At 43.4% G+C, this 20,270-nt stretch overlaps 1 protein-coding gene across 1 annotated transcript in view; it reads right to left on the bottom strand.

The window, feature by feature from the left end:
* CA14 (carbonic anhydrase 14) overlaps nt 1-20,270 on the bottom strand; it is a 96,309-nt gene that overhangs the window by 38,473 nt on the left and 37,566 nt on the right. Inside the window, exon 3 of the mRNA XM_073610386.1 lies at nt 13,514-13,693. Coding sequence (XP_073466487.1) covers nt 13,514-13,693 — 180 coding nt within the window. The remainder of the gene's footprint in view (nt 1-13,513; nt 13,694-20,270) is intronic.

The raw sequence follows: 20,270 nt of genomic DNA on the forward strand, positions 1-20,270 counted from the left end.
TCCTGAGTATGTGGCAACTATCTACCACTCTCTGACATGGTGAAAGTATCAAAAAAGAAAAAAAAGATCACATATTGAGCGCTCAGTGTGCACGTGGGATCTTCCTGTCAATTAAGTAAAGTAAGTAAAGTAAAGAGGTGGATTCACCTGTGTATGTCCACCATGAGTAGTGAGGAATATAAATATAAGTCTTGCAAAGAAGTAGGGATGCCCCGTGAAATAACTGACCCAACATGGCCATGTGGTCATATTAGGTCAATGTCATTGACCCAAGATGGCCATGTGGCCATATTAGAACAATGTGATTGATCCAACATGGCCATGTGGCCATATTAGGACCTTGATCCAACATGGCCATGTGGCCATATTAGGACCTTGATCCAACATGGCCATGTGGTCATATTAGGACATTGAGCCAACATGGCCATGTGGTCCTGTTAGAACATTGAGCCAACATGGCCATGTGGTCATATTAGGACATTGAGCCAACATGGCCATGTTGCCATATTAGGACATTGAACCAACACGGCCATGTGGTCATATTAGGACATCGAGCCAACAACATGGCCATGTCGTCATGCTAGGACATTGGGCCAACGTAGTCATGTTAAGACATTGAGCCAACATGGCCATGTGGCCATACTAGGACATTGAGCCAACATGGCCATGTGGCCATATTAGGACATTGACCCAACATGGCCATGTGGCCATATTTGGTCAATGTCATTGACCCAACTTAGCTATGTGGTCATATTAAATCATTGACTTAGCATGGCCATGTGGCCATATGAGGTCATTGATGTCACAAGCATCCCCAACCCTTTGTGCACATGCAGCTGTGGGAGAGGGAATACCCTTCCTGTATCTGATTGGCACAGCACTAACAGCCTCCTTCTGGGTTCAGACCAAATCCTTGCAAAGAAGTAGGCATGCCCATGAAATCACTGACCCAACATGGCTATATGGCCATATTAGTTCAATGACCCAACATTAAGTCATTAACCCAAAATGACCATGTGACCATTTTAGGTCATTGACCCAACATAGCCATGTGTCTATGTTAGGTCGGTGATGTCGTGAGCATCCCCACCCATTTTTTGTACAAGCAGGGATTACCCCCACCTGCAGCTGATTGGCCCGGCACTGACAACTTTCTTCCGTGTTCAAACTGAATCAAAGCTCATCCCTATTAAGGAGTAGCATTGGGAAAAAAAGGACTAGAATTAAAAAAAAAAAAAAAAAGGAAACAATTAAGCCACAGGGGACCACAGGTCAAATGCCGGTATGAGTTAAATTCAGATTCACAATAAATTGGGTGATGGAGAGCTTTGGACCTTTTATCAAAATTAGCCTGTACTCCATTTTTAAAAGTCTGCATACCACATGATGACTGTTATTACCTTAAGTGCCTTTGTTGATGGTAGGGTAACCACCTTTCCTAAAGGGAAATGCTTGCCTTATGTTCTTTTACCAAAAAACATTGGTAAAAAGTCCAAACTTTACTGTCCAGACCACAAAAAAACACCAGTCAGATGGGAACCCTAGTCAACAGGTTTTGTGTTCCCATGCAAGTGTATTGGGATGCCAAACCTGAAGCAGCTCAGCAGGAGGTCAACTGCACCTGTCATCGTTGACCGTGACACCATTGATCTCAGAAGTGTCTCAAAATGATACCATTGGCATAAGCCCAAAGCTTGCCTACAAAGGCCCTTACTAGCCCCAAGAGGACTCTACAGTACTGTGCCCCTCTCTGATTTAGCTTCATATTGTTACTGGGGCCTGACTTCCCCTGACATCATCTCCAAAGCCTTCCAACTGCCATTTCCCCAGCCATTGAAACCACAGCCAACTGCGCATCTGGATATACAGTATATGACTATATCACTTCTAAGCCATAACCTTAGTTGTAGAATGATGCCTGAACAAAGATGGCACCATCCTTCTGGAGATAAAAGCAGTTGAAGCCATTGTCAAGGGGGGTACTGGGATATTTGTAAGAGGTTATAGAGGACATATTACTTAGCATGCATGCTCATAACATAGAAAGGTACCTCTGATGCCACCTCCGATATTGTTCCCCCTTTACTGCTCTACCCTTTTTGTGGCTCAGCATGCATGAACGTGACCTTGCAGGCTTAGCACATTCCACGGCTCATCCTTTGCTGACGATTCAAAATGCATACAAAAATCACAGTTCACATAAACATCAACTAAAGGACCAGAAATTCTGAGAAAGTGAGCTATTACCAACAAATCGGTTCAATACTGATTGATGAATAAATTCAGGAATCTACATGGAAAAGGCCTTACAAAAGGCCAAGGTCATAAAATAATTAATTGGATGTACATTATGTGCCATTTTTAGGCTTGAAGAGGCTTAAAACTGAACTCCGGGCATAAAAACGTTCATTTTAATCTATTCCCTAATATCCACAAAGGCTTTACATCTACTTTATGTGCACCAAACACCTTTGCAAAGTCAGATACTCAAGTACAGTGACATCATCTCTGTGCCTGTGCACAGAGCAGAGCTGTGGGAGGGAACCAGCAGTCTCCACCCACTACAGAAAACTGCAGGAGGGGGCGGAGACAAGACCAGACAGTCTGCACAAGGAGAGAGAGCAGAGCTGTGGGAGGGCCCAGCAGACTCCACCTACTACAGAAAACTACAGGAGGGGGCGGAGACAAGACCGGTCACCCTGCACAAGGAGAGAGAGCAGAGCTGTGGGAGAAGCCCAGCAGGCTCCACCCACTACAGTAAACTGCAGGAGGGGCGGAGACAAGACTAGTCACCCTGCACAAGGAGAGAGAGCAGAACTGTGGGAGGGGCCCAGCAGGCTCCACCTACTGCAGGAAACTACAGGAGGGGGAGGAGACAAGACCAGTCACCCTGCACAAGGAGAGAAAGCAGAGCTGTGGGAGGGGCCCAGCAGGCTCCACCTACTACAGGAAACTACAGGAGGGGGCGGAGACAAGCCAGTCACCCTGCACAAGGAGATAGAGCAGAGCTGTGGGAGGGGCCCAGCAGGCTTCACACACTACAGACTGCCTGCAAAAAATGACAGGAGGGGGCGGAGACAAGACCAATCACCCTGCACAAGGGAAGAGAGCAGCACTTATTGAAACCTGGAAGAAATACAGTCACTAAAGCTCCCCCTAGAGGCTAATTTGTGGACTTTATGTTTTTTCAGGAAAAATATGGAAATTATGTCATCATTGGCCCTCTGTGGGTTGAGAATACTTTGTTATCCCTGAGGTCAGCTTTAGGGCCCATTCACACCAGATGTAGTTGGAATGCGTTTTTGAATGCATTCCCACTGCATAGGCAGTCAAAAGTCCTGGTTATCCTATGGGTATATCTGCACAACTCGGTGGCGTGTGTGTGGTTAGGACGGAGCTAGGCTGAGGCTGCTTTTACTTGCATGACCACATGGTTTCTCCGGAGTGTGGCAATCTGGACTTTCATTTCTTCCATCCTATGGGTATAGCTCACACCGTTACAGTGTAGAGCAGTGACACGCGCACAAACGCATGTAAATGTGTAAAAATGCATTGCATTTTTTTTCCACGTTGGGGAGATTCCTCTTCACTTTTTACTTTTGGTACAACAAGAAGTAAAGGAAAAATCTTTCCAAAGTGAAGGGAAATACCCTCTAACTATCACCAGAAATTTTAGCCGGTGATTCCCTTAAATGTAAAAGCCATCCTAGTGGCTGATTAGCTGCTAGATTGCTTTTACAGGCAGTAGGAGGGGACGTCACCCTTCTACTGCCACCCATGGGCGCCTCTCCGGGCTCTCCCGTGGGATCCTGATATCGGATGCGGCGGCGGGTTACCACAGAGCTGGCTGAAGACCAGATGGTGTCCGGCCATCTCCATGACCCTGGGAGGCCAGAAGTGACTTCCGGCTCTGGCAGATATAAACACTGCCATTTATTTTTTTCTGTAAAGGTCCTATAGACCCCAGATGTCTAAATAAAGAGGACCTGTCATTCCTTAATTCTTTCACAAGGGACATTTACATTTCTTGGGATAGGAATTAAAGTGATAAAAAAAAAAATTTTTAAAAAATGTTTTAAAAATTACATATATATATATATATATATATATATATATATATATATATATATTAAAGCAAATGCATATGTAGGCCATACCCGCATATGTAAAAGGTGTTTGCACCACACATCTGAGGTATTGCCGCGAACGTTATAGCGAGAGCAATAATTCTACCACTAGACCTCCTCTGTAACTCAAAACTGATAACCTCTAAAAATGTTTAAAGTGTCCGCTATGGAAATTTTTAAGTACCGTAGTTTGGTGTCATTCCACGAGCATGTGAAATTTTAAAGCTTGACATGTTAGGTATCTATTTACTCGGCGTAACATCATCTTTTTACTTTACCAAAAAAATTTGTTATATATTGTGTTTTTGTGCATTAAAATTTATTAAAGTGTCTTTTTTTTCCCAAAAAAATAACATTTAAAAAATTGCTGCGCAAATACCACATGACATAAAAATTGCAATGATCACCTGTTTATTCTTTTTATTCTTTAGGGTCTCTGCTAAAAAATAAATAAATAAAATATATATATATATATATATATATATATACCGGTATATATATATATATATATATATATATATATATATATATATATATATATATATATATACACACACACACACACACATACCTATATAATGTCTGGGGGTTCTGTGTAATTTTTTCAGCAAAAAAAAAAAATTAAAAATACAGGTTTTAACATGTAGGATAGAAATGTCAGGGTTGGCCTGGGTGGGCACTGGTTAAATATACTTTACAAATAATAATAAATACCTAATAGTTAGTGTTATTTTGTGGGCTTACTGTACTAGATGTCAACTGTGTTGGAAAATATCCCTCCCCCATTCCATCTCACGTTTAATAATAGACTAGGAGGAGAACCAATCTCCTGGAACATCTCTATAATTCTTGAATGTTATTAAAAACTGACTTGTGTAAACTAAACTGCTCCTTGTTTGTTCATAGTGCCTCTTTTTGCCCTATACAGGATCCGTAAATTAGATTTTAAATTGAATTAAAATAAGATTTTCAGATTATTTTGTTTTATTTATTTTTTTATTCTATTTGTTTTTTTAATTTGTTCTTCTACTTTTTACACTTTTTTGGCACTTTGGCAAATGGCAGATATGTGCCGTTCTTATGTTTTTATTCATAGTTTACAAACTATGGTATAGGAATATATATATATATATATATATATATATATATATATATATATATATATATACCTATTTTTTATTTTATTTTTTAATTTTTTTTATATTAGGCAAAGACTTATAGTGGGACAGGAATAGAGCGGCGGCCAATCTGACACTGAACAGAAAAAAGCCTAACTATAACTAAAGAAATGTAGGACTTCTTTGAAGGTACCACCAAAAAGTATATTCACTATATTGTCAAAAGTATTGGGACACCTGCCTATACACGCACATGAACTTTAATGGCATCCCAGTCTTAGTCCGTAGGGTTCAATATTGAGTTGGCCCACCCTTTGCAGCTATAACAGCTTCAACTCTTCTGGGAAGGCTGTCCACAAGGTTTAGGAGTGTGTCTATGGGAATGTGTGACCATTCTTCCAGAAGCGCATTTGTGAGGTCAGGCACTGATGTTGGACGAGAAGGTCTGGCTCGCTGTCTCCACTGTAATTCATCCAAACCTGTTCTCTCGGGTTGAGGTCAGGACTCTGTGCAGGCCAGTCAAGTTTCTCCACCCCAAACTCGCTCATCCATGTCTTTATGGACCTTGCTTTGTACACTGGTCCACAGTCATGTTGGAACAGGAAGGGGCCATCCCCAAACTGTTCCCACAAATTTGGGATCATGAAATTGTCCAAAATGTCTTGGTATGCTGACGCCTCAGGAGTTCCCTTCACTGGAACTAAGGGGCCAAGCCCTACCCCTGAAAAACAACCCCGCACCATAATCCCCCCTCCACCAAATGATTTGGACCAGTGCACAAAACAAGGTCCATAAAGACATGGATGAGCGAGTTTGGAGTGGAGAAACTTTACTGGCCTGTAAAGACACCTTTGGGATAATTTAGAGCAGAGACTGCGAGCCAGGCCTTCTCGTCTGTGGACGACCTTCCCAGAACAGTTGTAGCTGTTATAGCTGCAAAGGGTGGGCCAACTCAGTATTGAACCCTACAGACTAAGACTGGGATGCTATTAAAGTTCATGTGCATGTAAAGGCAGGCGTCCCAATACTTTTGGTATATATATATATATATATATATATATATATATATATACACACACACACGCACACACACAGACACACACACACACACGCGCGCATGTATGTTTGTGCTTTGGGGCGCACATCCAAATGCAATGGACTGCTCACACCTATGACATAAGCGTGCACACAGGGTGTGCCAGGTGTGCCTGGGCACACCCTAATCACCCAGTGTCATGCAGATTCCCCCTGTGTAGACCCCTTATACTTCACCAAAGTCCCCTAAAAGGTATCTTAAAAATATTGTAAAAAAACATTTTTTTAAATATTGTAAGAAAAAATAAAATAATAAAAATGAAACCTACTGACACCGTCCACTGCCCTACTGACACCAAACTCTGCCCTATTGACACCATCCATTGTTCTGCTGACACAATCAGGATATATATACACACATGCACACACAAGCAAATGTGTTTGAGTTTTGGGGTGCACACCCTAAGGCAGTGATTCTCAACCAGGGTTCTGTGGAACTCTAGGGTTCCTCCAGAGGTTGCTATGGGTTCCTTCAACATTGTGCCATTTCTGCCTCTCGTATAAGTTCCCACCGACACCATTGATCTTTTTAGCTATCTGTAAGGAGGTAATTCTTTCCCATGACCACAAGTGTAAGGACCATTCTTCCCACTGACCATCACACTAATGTAACATGAGTTGTAGATTTCTTATTTTTAGCAGGGGTTCCCTGAGACTGGAGAACTATTTCAAGGCTTCCTCTGTGTTGAAAATGTTGAGAAAGGCTGCCCTAAGGCAATAGGCTGTGCACACCTATGGTAGTCACTCCGTTATACGGGCTTCCAATGGTGACTGCAAGTGGGCGCTTCAACACACTTTAGACATGCATGGTCCACTATTGTCACCAACAGGAAACACACCATGATCAAAGAGGTTTGATGGCGCTTTAATTCCTCCAGATATTTGGTGATGGGGGAATGGACAATGCCTCCTCTGTAATCCAAGGAGGTATCCAGCCAGATCATGAATAGGAGAAGACAATATGGTTTTGATGACCCCCCTGTGTGATCCGCATACATACAATTGGATCTCTAATTAGGATGAGAATTAAGAATTGTTTGGCAGCCGACAGTCTTTGTTGGGGCCCCGAAAATATTTGGGTAAGGAGGGAATTGGTGGTAAATAAGGAAATTGCTCAGAAGGCTTTATGGCTACTTAAATGGAAGTCAAGACAAAAGTAAATTTACTGGTCTTTAAGGGAATGAATAAGCTTTAAATATACAAAAGATGATTGTAGTCATCACTCGTAACACAGTAGAGTATTGCAATCAATGCTTTTTTATTTGGATTAACAGTTCGATTTAGTAGACAAGCTTTTAGGTCATCTACTCTGTTCTGGTCCAACCAAAGTTTTAGCAAAATGCCAAGACAAAATCTGCAATCAAATTAAAATTTAAACTGGACAACATTTAAGGTTCAATTCACAAAGCTAAAACACCAGGATATACTGTAGATCCTTATATTAACTACATCAATAGCAGGCACTTTTACCCCCCTTCCTGCCCAGGCCAATTTTCAGCTTCTAGCACTGCCGCACTTTGAATGAAAATTGCGCTGTCTCCAATTACAACATTTTTATCATTTTTTTCACACAAATAGAGCTTTCTTTTGGTGGTATTTAAACACCACTTGGGGATTTTAAAAAATTTTTTTGCTAAATAAATGAAAAAAGACTGAAAATTTTGCAATATAGGGCGCGTTTTTCTTCATTTCTGTTATAAAATAAACAATTGTTCTTTATGAATTTAGGCCAAAATGTATTCTGCTCCATTTCTTTGGTGAAAATAACCCAAATCTGTGTATAATATTTAGTATGTAGGATAGTTACATAGATACATAGTTACATAGTAGGTGAGGTTGAAAAAAGACACAAGTCCATCAAGTCCAACCTATGTGTGCGATTATATGTCAGTATTACATTGTATATCCCTATATGTTGCGGTCGTTCAGGTGCTTATCTAATCGTTTCTTGAAACTATTGATGCTCCCTGCTGAGACCAGTTATAGAGTCCACAAACTGTGGTATATACTGTGGGGGGAAATAAGTAATTAATCCCCTGAAGATTTTGTAAGTTTCCCCACTTACAAAGAAACGAAGGGTCCATAATTGTTATAATAGGTGTATTTTAAATGATAGAGACCAGCCAAAAATCCAGAAAACACACATGATACAAATGTTATAAATGGAGTTGCAGTTCAGTGAGTAAAATAAGTATTTGATCCCCTACCAACTAACAATAATTCTGGCTCCCACAGACTGGCTACAGTATGTGCTCATGTGGTACACTGATTAGTCTTGTCAATTTAAGAAGGTGCTCCTAACATAAACTTGTTATGTATATAAAAGACACCTGTCCACAGAATCTCTTTTTTCCATTCAAACCTCACCATCATGGGTAAGACCAAAGAGCTGTCAAAGGACGTCAGGGACAAGATTGTAGACCTGCACAAGGCTGGAATGGGCTACAAGACCATCAGCAAGAAGCTTGGTGAGAAGAAGACAACTGTTGGACTGATTATTCGCAAATGGAAGAAATACAAAATAACCATCAATCGCCCTCGGTCTCGAGCTCCATGCAAGATTTCGCCTCATGGGGTGAGAATGATCATTAAAAAAGTGATGGATCAGCCCAGAACTACACGGGAGGAGCTTGTGAAAGATCTCAAAGCAGTTGGGACCATAGTCACCATACAAACCATTGGTAACACAATACGCTGCCATGGATTGAATTTCTGCAGCGCCCGCAAGATGGCACATGTACAGGCCTATCTGAAGTCTCCCAATAAACATCTAAATGATTCAGAGAAGGATTGGGAGAAAGTGCTGTGGTTAGATGAGACCAAAATTGAGCTCTTTGGCATTAACTCGACTTGCCGTGTTTGGGGGAAGAAAAATGCTGACTATGACCCTAAGAACACCATCCCTACAGTCAAGCACAGAGGTGGAAGCATTATGCTTTGGGGTTGTTCCTCTGCTAAAGGTAAAGCCCGAGTCTGCCGCATTGAGGGGCCAATGGGCGGTGCCATGTATTGTAAAATCTTGGATGAAAACCTTCTTCCCTCAGCCAGAACACTGAAGATGGGTCATAGATGGGTCTTCCAGCATGACAATGACCCAAAACATACTGCCAAGGCAACAAAGGAGTAACTCAAAAAGATGCACATTAAGATCATGGAGTGGCCTAGCCAGTCCTATATATATAAATTATGGAGCGAGCTGAAACTTCGAGTTGCCAAGAGACAGCCAAGAAACCTTAAGGATTTAGGAGGAGATCTGTAAAGAAGAGTGGACCAAAATCCCTCCTGATGTGTGCAAACCTTGTCACCAACTACAAGAAACGTCTTACCTCTGTGCTTGCCAACAAGGGTTTCTCCACCAAGTACTAAGTCATATTTTGCTTTGGGATCAAATATGATACTTATTTTATTCACTGAACTGCAACTCAATTTATAACATATAATATAATATGGGTTTTTTTTCTAGATTTTTGGTTGATATCCTGTCTCTATCATTTAACATACACCTATGATAAAAAATTATAGACCCTTCATTTCAAATCTGCAGGGGATCAAATAATTATCTTCCCCACTGTATATCCTAAAGGAAGAGCGTATATATAGGTTATAGTTATACTGTTTGGTTGGGTCCTTAATCCATAGAAGTAATGGTTTCCATACATTGGCCAAAAAGCCTCTGTATGTGGTTTAGCATAAATGGCTCTATAATATTGGGCTATACACGGCCATGCATGTGACATCACTTCCTGAGCCATGTGATCTTCATCCTCGACCATCTTGTGGTCTCCCAGTGCTCTCCAGGGCTCATTCCACATTCTTAGGCTCCAATGGCAGCTGAACCCTGCTTGGCTCTCCTACATCTGGACAGGACAATTAATGGACGAACGGACCCAAGTAAAGCAGGAGTACCACATGTTATAAGTTTTCTAACCCTTTACGTCTTCACAGGTACTGCAATCTCAGCCCCCCAAGGAAGCTTATCCTGTTCTGCAAAGGTCCATGCCTGGAAGCTGATCCTGAATGAAGTTTCTAAATGTATATGCCTGATATCACTACATTGTCTTGAAAATTGCCAATGGCCCTTTGAATAAATTTGTTTTTTTTACTGCTACACTCTGCTGTCCTTATCTTTTACTGTGTTACTAACTTAAAGGAGCCGAGGGTGTCTACAACATGCAGTACAAAATGTATGTCTATATCATAAAGTGTGACAAGAAAAATCATTGAAATGTTGGATTGTGCATGCACATCTACCCTCCAGCTGAGGTCTGTAATCAAATTTATGCCTTCAGGGTCAGGTCTCCAGGTCACTTATCTACACATGTCCTGAGCTTGATGGGAGCCAGACCTGATTAAGAGTGACAGGAGGACAAAGGTCGCATCCTTCGTCATTTTGGGTACACGGAGCCAGCTGGTTTGGAGCCTGACCTTTTCCAAACTTAGACACTAGAAGACAGGAAGAGGCATTCATTTTCCTGGAAACGTGTCACAATGTTAACATTCCCAAAAAGCATTTGGTGTTTGAAATAGCCCAAGGAGTGATCGAGTGGACAAGGACAGGTGTCAGATGTACCAAAACATAAAAATTGGTGACATCTGAAGTTAAAATAAAGGTACCAAAATGCGTTGTCAGACTCTGATAATATAATGACAAGACACTAAGTGCTGAATTGGCTACACACCAGGTGAACCCGTCACTTTGTCTCACATTGGCAGATGTGTATGGGTTGTAAAATTAATTAGACAGCTTGGTAGGACATGCCAAACATTTTTGGTATGGTCCAACGTGCTGATATGTGTGCGGACAACTGTGCAGCCATGTTTAAATGTCACAGGCTCCTCTCCAAAGTTCATGGAATATTTTTCAGGAAAGGTTCAGACAGAATTGGATTAACTTCAACAAGTCCGTCTGGCTGGTGCTGAGAAGGGTCAAAAGGACAGTTTTGTCCTAGGACTTCTGTTATTTCTAGATTGTAAGCGCTAACGAGCAGGGCCCGCTGATCTCTCCTGTATTGAATTGTATTGTAACTGTACTGTCTGCCCCCATGTTGTAAAGCGCTGCGCAAATTGTTGGCACTATATAAATCCTGTATAATAATAATAATAATAATAATTATTGTAGTACACCCCCTAAGAAGCCGCAGGTGTTCTAAGGGTTCCCCCTTAGAATACACACAGCCAGGCACACAGCATTTTCTGCACTCTTCCACTGACTCAAAAAAAAACAGTCTAGGACAGGGCTGTTAAACACAATTTCATTGTGGGCTGCATCAGAAGTATGGTTACCCTCAAAGGGACAGTTGTATCTGGGGTACGCTATGAACAATGTGCAGAGTTCAGGAGTGTGTTACATACAGAGTGCAGAGTTCAGGAGTGCGTTACATACAGAGTTCAGTGTTCAGGAGTGCGCTATGTACAGAGTGCAATGTTCAGGAGTGCGCTATGGACAGAGTGCAGTGTTCAGGAGTGTGCTACGTACAGAGTGCAGAGTTCAGGAGTGTGCTATGTACAGAGTGCAGAGTTCAGGAGTGTGCTACGTACAGAGTGCAGAGTTCAGGAGTGCACTACGTACAGAGTGCAGGGTTCAGGAGTGTGGTACGTACAGAGTGCAGGGTTCAGGATTATGCTATGTACAGTGTGCAGGGTTCAGGGGTGCGCTACATACGGAGTGCAGAGTTTAGCGGTGCACTATGTACAGAGTGCAGAGTTCAGGGGTGTGCTGTGTACAGAGTGCAGGGTTTAAGGGTGCACAATGCCAGTATGCAATCCCAGGCCCTCCCGCCCAAAGATTCTTCGCATCTCTCTCTCCTACCTTGCCCGGCTCTAGTACCTCACTGTGTAGGCGGCTCTTCTACCCATGTATTCGGCTCTAGTACCTCCCTGTGTAGGCAGCTTTGCCCTACTTTGCAGGGAGATTGTTATATATATATAGCGCCAACAACTTGCACTTTACATAATGAGGGCAGTCATTACAGTTACAATATGATTCAATACAAGAGAAATCCGAGGGTCCTACTCGTTACAGCTGACTTTGCCTATTCAGGGCACAGTGACTGATTCCCTTTAAAGCCCCTAACCCATTTATATAGCTTTCAAAAAAAGAATATGCAGGAGGTGCTCAGATTTCAGTCCTTATCCATATAGTACAGTGCTAAGGAGAATAACCATACAAAGAGTACCCTGACCTGTTAGCAAACAACACAATTGGGCTAACCTCCAGTGTGTACCCAGAACATCATGCAAAGCAAAAACAAAACAGGACGAATGCAAGGCTAGATGGTAAAGGAGTCCAAATCAGGTTAATGGTTCGCAAGTTAAAAACAGTCAACGCGTTTCAGGGGCAAAAATCACTCCCCTCAAGGGTCCAGTAGTGTCCGCGTTATAGTGCATTAACGCTTCCAAAAATGCTGGCACCACTGATAACCGACTCCCATTTAATTTAATGACTCCCTTCCCATAGAGAATTAGATAGGAAAGCTCTTTCTTGAGTACGTTCAAGCTTATGGGTAAATCTCAAGCCTTGATGAAGGGGAAGTGTTCTTTGTCCTGAAACACATTGGATATTTGATTTATCTGTGAAATTGTGAATTTGACTTTACCATTTGGTCTGATGTTCCTTCAGATTAACATAAGAACTCTTTACTGAGCCCATTCAAGTTCTTAATTAAATCTATAGCCTTGATTATGGAAGAATGTTTTTGGTCCTCGAAACACGCTGGCTGTTTTTTTATCAGTGATGAAAGTGATTGGGAATCCTTTACCACTTGGTCTGGTGCTGTTTCCATTTGATCCTAACCTATTTATAGTAATCTTTGCAGCCATTATAAAGTACCAAGGTATGGGGGATCTTCTCCCACAATGCAGTGCTCAAGCCTAGTGGCCCAATCCCAGGCCCAAGCACTTTCAAATGGAGGATCAGCAAGCAAATACATCGCCCAACATGGCGCTTACATGGGGTATTTTGAAGTGGCTGCAACATAGGAAGCCAGTGGGATTAAGAGAGATTTTGTCAATTTGCTCTAAATGGAAATAAGTGACAGGTTCTCTTTAATGAAAACATGGAGCTGGGGTTGTAATACAGTGGATCACTCCAGTGAGGAGTAGTCAGCTCCCCAATTAACGAATTAAAACTGTTTACAAGCATTTCGACCAAGGCGATTCTTGACTCTTGTTTACCTGTGTGTCCATTATTGGTGAGGGTGAAGGTAGAGTCTCCGGGAGTTCTGTAGCCCACTGGTTGTATAGGCGGTAAGGAGCTGTTGTAGGTGACTTCTCCTGTCTTTATATTGATTGGAGATTGAGCAGTTCCATTACAGTCAGGGAAGGAATCTGGCCAATGTTCTTGGCCATGGTCACCTGTGACAGAAGATACAAGACAATGCTGATCAATTTTTCAAGAGGACCATGGAAAATCCCTTTAAGGACTCCATGCAGGTGTACAAGGACTTGATCTGTCTGTCTCCCTTTTGTTTTCTCTATCTTTTTTTAGCTTTGGATGCATTGTTACATAGTTACATAGTAGGTGAGGTTGAAAAAAGACACAAGTCCATCCTATGTGTGATTATGTGTCAGTATTACATTGTATATCCCTGTATGTTGCGGTCATTCAGGTGATTATCTAATAGTTTCTTGAAGCTATCGATGCTCCCTGCTGAGACCACCGCCTGTGGAAGGGAATTCCACATCCTTGCCGCTCTTACAGTAAAGAACCCTCTACGTAGTTTAAGGTTAAACCTCTTTTCTTCTAATTTTAATGAGTGTCCACGAGTCTTGTTAAACTCTCTTCTGCTAAAAAGTCTTATTTCTATTGTAGGGTCACCAGTACGGTATTTGTATATTGAAATCATATCCCCTCTCAAGCGTCTCTTCTCCAGAGAGGATAAATTCAGTGCTCGCAACCTTTCCTCATAACTAAGATCCTCCAGACCCTTTATTAGCTTTGTTGCCCTTCTTTGTACTCGCTCCATTTCCAGTACATCCTCCCTGAGGACTGGTGCCCAGAACTGGACAGCATACTCTAGGTGTGGCCGGACCAGAGTCTTGTAGAGTGGGAGAATTATCGTTTTATCTCTGGAGTTGATCCCCTTTTTAATGCATGCCAATATTCTGTTTGCTTTGTTAGCAGCAGCTTGGCATTGCATGCCATTGCTGAGCCTATCATCTACTAGGACCCCCAGGTCCTTTTCCATCCTAGATTCCTCCAGAGGTTCTCCCCCCAGTGTATAGATTACATTCATATTTTTGCCACCCAAATGCATTAGTTTACATTTTTCTACATTGAACCTCATTTGCCATGTAGTTGCCCACCCCATTAATTTGTTCAGATCTTCTTGCGAGGTTTCCACATCCTGCGGAGAAGTTATTGCCCTGCTTAGCTTAGTATCGTCTGCAAATACAGAGATTGAACTGTTTATCCCATCCTCCAGGTCATTTATGAACAAATTAAATAGGACTGGTCCCAGCACAGAACCCTGGGGAACCCCACTACCCACCCCTGACCATTCCGAGTACTCCCCATTTATCACCACCCTCTGAACTCGCCCTTGTAGCCAGTTTTCAATACATGTAATCACCCTATGGTCCATGCCAACGGACCTTAATTTGTACAGTAAACGTTTATGGGGAACTGTGTCAAATGCTTTTGCAAAATCCAGATACACCAGGTCTACGGGCCTTCCTTTATCTAGATGGCAACTCACCTCCTCATAGAAGGTTAGTAGATTTATTTGGCAAGAACGATTCTTCATGAATCCATGCTGATTACTGCTAATGATGCCGTTCTCATTACTAAAATCTTGTATATAGTCCCTTATCATCCCCTCCAAGAGTTTACATACTATTGATGTTAGGCTAACTGGTCTGTAATTCCCAGGGATGTATTTTGGGCCCTTTTTAAATATTGGTGCATTCCAGTCAGTAGACTGTCAGTAAAAAATAGGAACAACGGTCTGGCAATCACTTGACTGAGTTCCCTAAGTACCCTCGGATGCAAGCCATCTGGTCCCGGTGATTTATTAATGTTAAGTTTCTCAAGTCTAATTTTAATTCTGTCCTCTGTTAACCATGGAGGTGCTTCCTGTGTTGTGTCATGAGGATAAACACTGCAGTTTTGGTTACTGAAGCCCCCCGATTCACTTGTGAAGACTGAGGAGAAGAATAAATTCAATACTTTCGCCATCTCCCCATCCTTTGTAACCAGATGTCCTTCATCATTCATCAGGCCACCCGCAGACCTACGTGCACTCGCAGGCCACTCGCAGACCTACATGCACTCGCAGACCTACGTGCACTCGCAGGCTACCCGCAGACCTACGTGCACTCGCAGGCCACTCGCAGACCTACATGCACTCGTAGACCTACGTGCACTCGCAGGCCACTCGCAGACCTACGTGCACTCGCAGACCTACGTGCACTCGCAGACATACGCGCACTCGCAGACCACTTGCAGACCTACGTGCACTCGCAGACCAGATTGTGGAAGGGTTACAACGCTTGTCAATTCTTCATAACTGTCTTTGGCACCAGTGGGGACATTCCTGCTGTCTATTTGTACTAGTTACCATTAGGGATGAGCTTGGTTCTGGTCCAAACCCAGAAAGAGGCCTTTAATGCCAAACCAATCAACTGTGGCCCAGGCATTCCCCGCCCAGCAAGTGCATGTAAAAAAAAAGGGCGGGGGTGCTTGTGGCATCATAGATCTAATATGGTCAAGCAGCCACATTAGGTCAATGGCATTGACCACATATGGCTGTGTGGCCATATTAGGTTAATTGCCGCAAGTGTTAGGCACTGGAAACTTCCTTCCTGACGCCAACATGGCAGCATACATATGGTATATGGATTGGTATCATGAAAGGAAAATTATGATAAGTATTTGATACAATTTTCCAGTTTCCTGGTGCCAATCCATGTATCACCATTGACTGACGCCAGGAAAGGAAAATTATGGTAGGTATTTGATACAATTTTTCATTTTCTTGGCACCAATCCAAGTACTACATGTATGCTGCCATGGTTTGGCATCAGGAAAGGAACATTACAGCAAGTATCTGAAACAATTTTCCATTCTCTGGGTTCAGACTGAACCCGAGCTCATCCCTGTTGACCTTAGTGAGCAGGGCAGAAAATGAGGGATAATCAAAAATTTTAGAGCACCCTAGAGAGCAAAAATGGGATGCGTTCTCCTAACAACCCTTTAAGATGGGAATTCTGGAGATAATTCCATACATTTCCTGTTGCAAGAAGGGAAATCTGAAATTTCACAGCTGTCCATGTAACAAAAGGTAACTCTCCACTGACATAAAAGTTTTGGTTGGACTGATCCATAATTATATTAGATACTGGAAGCTTCTTTTCTGGCGCCAACATAGCAGCATACATGTGGTACATGGATTGCCACCAGGAAAGGAAAATTACGATAAGTATTTGATACATTTTTCCATTTTCCTGGTGCCAATCCATGTACCACATGTATGCTGCCATGGATTGGCACCAGGAAAGGAAAATTATGGTAAGTATTTGATACAATTTTCCAAATTCCTGGTGCCAATCCATGTGCCACATGTATGCTGAAATGGATTAGCGCCAGGAAAGGAAAATTGCGGTAAGTATTTGGCACAATTTTCCATTCTCTAGGTTCAGGCTCCCCAATGACCGGGACAGAAAATGACGGATATTCCAAAATGTTAAAGTTCTCTCGAGAGCAAGAAGCAAGAACAAATCCTCCAACTGGGACGTCTACTCCTAGCAACCCTTTAAGATGGAAATTCTAGAGAGAATTCCATGCATTTTCTGTTGCATGAAGTGAAATCTGAAATTTTACAGCTGTCCCTGGAACAGAAGGTACGGGTTCAACCAAGTTTTTGGTTTGATTGAACTAACCCATTAAATATTGAAAATGTGTGACTGCACTAGTACCTGGGGGCTGTCATCTTCATCCTTACCGCTCTTGTGAGTGAGTTGAAAAAAAAATACCAGCAATGCCCCTTTATTTTCCAATCGGCAGAAAGGGGGGGGGGGTGTCGGTGACCAAGCTGTGCTGCTCAACTGTAGCAGTGATGAGTGAGGTCACCGACCTCGCTGTTTTGTCTGGTAGGGGTTCCTGTTATCTCAGGGCTTGATGAACACAGAATAACAGAGCTTTTAGCCGTTAAACGATTGACTTATAGATTTCAACTGCATATTTAACCATTTGACCAGTTCAGCTTTCAGCCTGGTTGAGTCATATCAGTCCCTATCAGGAGGATACGCCTGTATGAAGCAATGGCATTGCGTTTTATCTCTTTTCTATAGAAAAGACATGACAGCTGCAGGATAAACACTGAGCTCAAAACCTGGCAGATGTAAGTGCTGATTCATAATAGGAATTCCTGCAGCTTTCTCTCTTCCAAAAGTCTGACACGTACAGCAGATTTATATATAGGAAGTGAGGCAATACAGCTGACTGCAGGACTCAGTCCTCCTATCTCTGTCTGTGTCCCCATTGGAGACATTCAATCATTGTTTTTGTCCTGGTCACCATTGTCACTACTAGGACAGAAAGGGTCACCAGAGCAGTAATCAAGGGGGAATCTATCAGTGGGGACACCTTCTCAGGTGGTAACTAAGAGGGCATTTTCATTTATTTTACGCTAGCCATACACTCATAAGGCAGTACAGCCGGCCCTCCTGTAGTGGACCCGGACCCCATCATTTCTAAAGGGGGGGCCCGGTCACCTGCTGAGCAGGAGGGCCAGCTGTACTGCCTTATTGTGGACACTTGTGGATCCCCCTGCAGCATTGCTGACTTCTACTCCTCTTTCTCCTTCCAGCTGCACTGCAGGGGGAATCGGATCTAATATCTGCGCCCCCTTCCACCTGTTGCCAGGCCCCTCGTGTGCCCCACCCTCCCCCGCAGCACCCCTCCTCTCCTAATATGAGCACAGTGAGCAATTGGTACCGGTCGCTCCTGTGTCCATGCATCAGTGAAGAATTGTAAACTGTGTTAACCTCTTCAGATCCGCGCTATAGCCGAACGACAGCTACACCGCGGATCTACTTTGCCGGGAGGCCTTCAATAGAAGTCCTCCCCTTTGCATGTGCTGTGATCACCGAGTCAATGAGACTTGGGTGATCACAGATCGGAGTAAGGGACCGATCCCGACCCCTTACCACGTGATCAGCTGTCAGCCAATGACAGAAAACAGAAGATCGATAATGTTTTTTTTTTCTCCTCTGAGAAATCTGGGACTCGGGAGCGGGAGCCACCTGGGACTGCGTCACTGGAGGACTGGATGTGGTCTAGGCTCTGGGGGGAGAAGAGGACAGAGGTGAGGATGGAGGATCATGTCTGACTTTCCTGTACCTGAGCCAGCAATGGAGGAGGTCAGTGAAAGGGAGCTCCAGCCTTCAGCCAGGCCACACACAGTCTGGGGGTTGAGGGGGCACTAATGTAAGGAGGGACTGAATACAGTCAGGTAAGGAGGGACACTGATACAAAAGGTTTCCCCTTATATCAGTAACCCCCCTTACCTTAGTCTACTCACTGTGCGGAAGGTGGTCTGTGGTCACCAGAGTCTCCCCACCCCATATCAGAGTTCCTGGCATTCCCCCTTAAATCTGTGTCTGCAGGATTCCCCCTTACCATGCAAAGGGGAACTCTGCAGACCCTGATGTAAGTGGGGGGGGGGGGGGGCTCTGGTGACTAGAGACTACCTTTCATCAGAGTTCCCCTTTACACCAGAGTCCACAGCATTTCCCATTACATCATGGTCTGCAGTATTCCCCTTTACATCAAAGTCCCCCTTTACATCAAGGTCTACAGAGTTCCCGCCTTGGACTGTAAGGGGGAATCCTGCAAAATCTGATACAAGGAGAAACTAAGTGGACTATTGCGTTAGAGGGGGGTGGGGCTCTGGTAACCAGAGACCCCATTGCATCAGAGTTTCCCTTTCTATCAAGGTCTGCAGTGTTCCCCTTTACATCAGTGTCCACAGTGTTCCCCTTTTCATCAGGATCCGCAGAGTTCCCCCTTACACTGTAAGGGGAAACCTTGCAGTCTCTGATATAAAGGGGAGCTCTGTGGACTCTGATGTAAAGGGAGAATTATGTGGATTGAGATGTAAAGGAGAACTCTATGGAGGCCCCTTTACATCACAATTCCCCTTTACACCAGAGTCCACAGCATCCCCCCTTACATCAGATTCCTCAGAGTTCTCCAAATTGTGCTTAAAGCGGAGTCCCGCCAATTTTAATTTTTTTTTTCAAAGTCAGCAGCTACAAATACTGCAGCTGCTGACTTTTAAAATAAGGACACTTACCTGTTCAGGGCGCCCGCGATGTCGGCACCCGAAGCCGATCTGTCCCTCAGCTCTCGGATGCTGCTGCCGCCATCTTCGGTAAGGGAATCAGGAAGTGAAGCCTTGCGGCTTCACTTCCTGGTTCCCTACTGCACATGCGCGACTCGCGCTGCGCAATCCCACTGGTCCCTGCTGTCTTCTGGGACCTGTGTGTCTCACAGAAGGCAGGGGGGGGCGGAGAAGGCGTAGATACCCGCGGGTGACTTGGCTATCTATGCCCGGAAGTGGGAGCAAAATACCTCTATTAGACAGGTATCTGCTCCCCCCTTAATGGTGCCAAATGTGACACCGCAGGGGGGGAGGATTCCGAAAAGCGGAAGTTCCATTTTTGGGTGGAACTCTGCTTTAAGGTATAACAAAAAGGCAAAACAACATATTTCTCCTTTTACATGAAGGTCAGGTTAAAATAACCCAGCACAGAGTTCCCCCTTACATCAGGGTCCACAGAGTTCTTCCCTTGCAATGTAAAGGGGAACCCTGCAGACTCTGATGTAAGGGGGGAACTCTGTGCTGGGTTATTTTAACCTGACCTTCATGTAAAAGGAGAAATATGTTGTTTTGCCTTTTGTTATACCTTAAGCACATTGCTAATATAG

The sequence above is a fragment of the Aquarana catesbeiana genome, linkage group LG13, assembly GCF_042186555.1.
Source record: "Aquarana catesbeiana isolate 2022-GZ linkage group LG13, ASM4218655v1, whole genome shotgun sequence".
In the NCBI taxonomy this organism is placed as follows: Eukaryota; Metazoa; Chordata; class Amphibia; order Anura; family Ranidae; genus Aquarana; species Aquarana catesbeiana.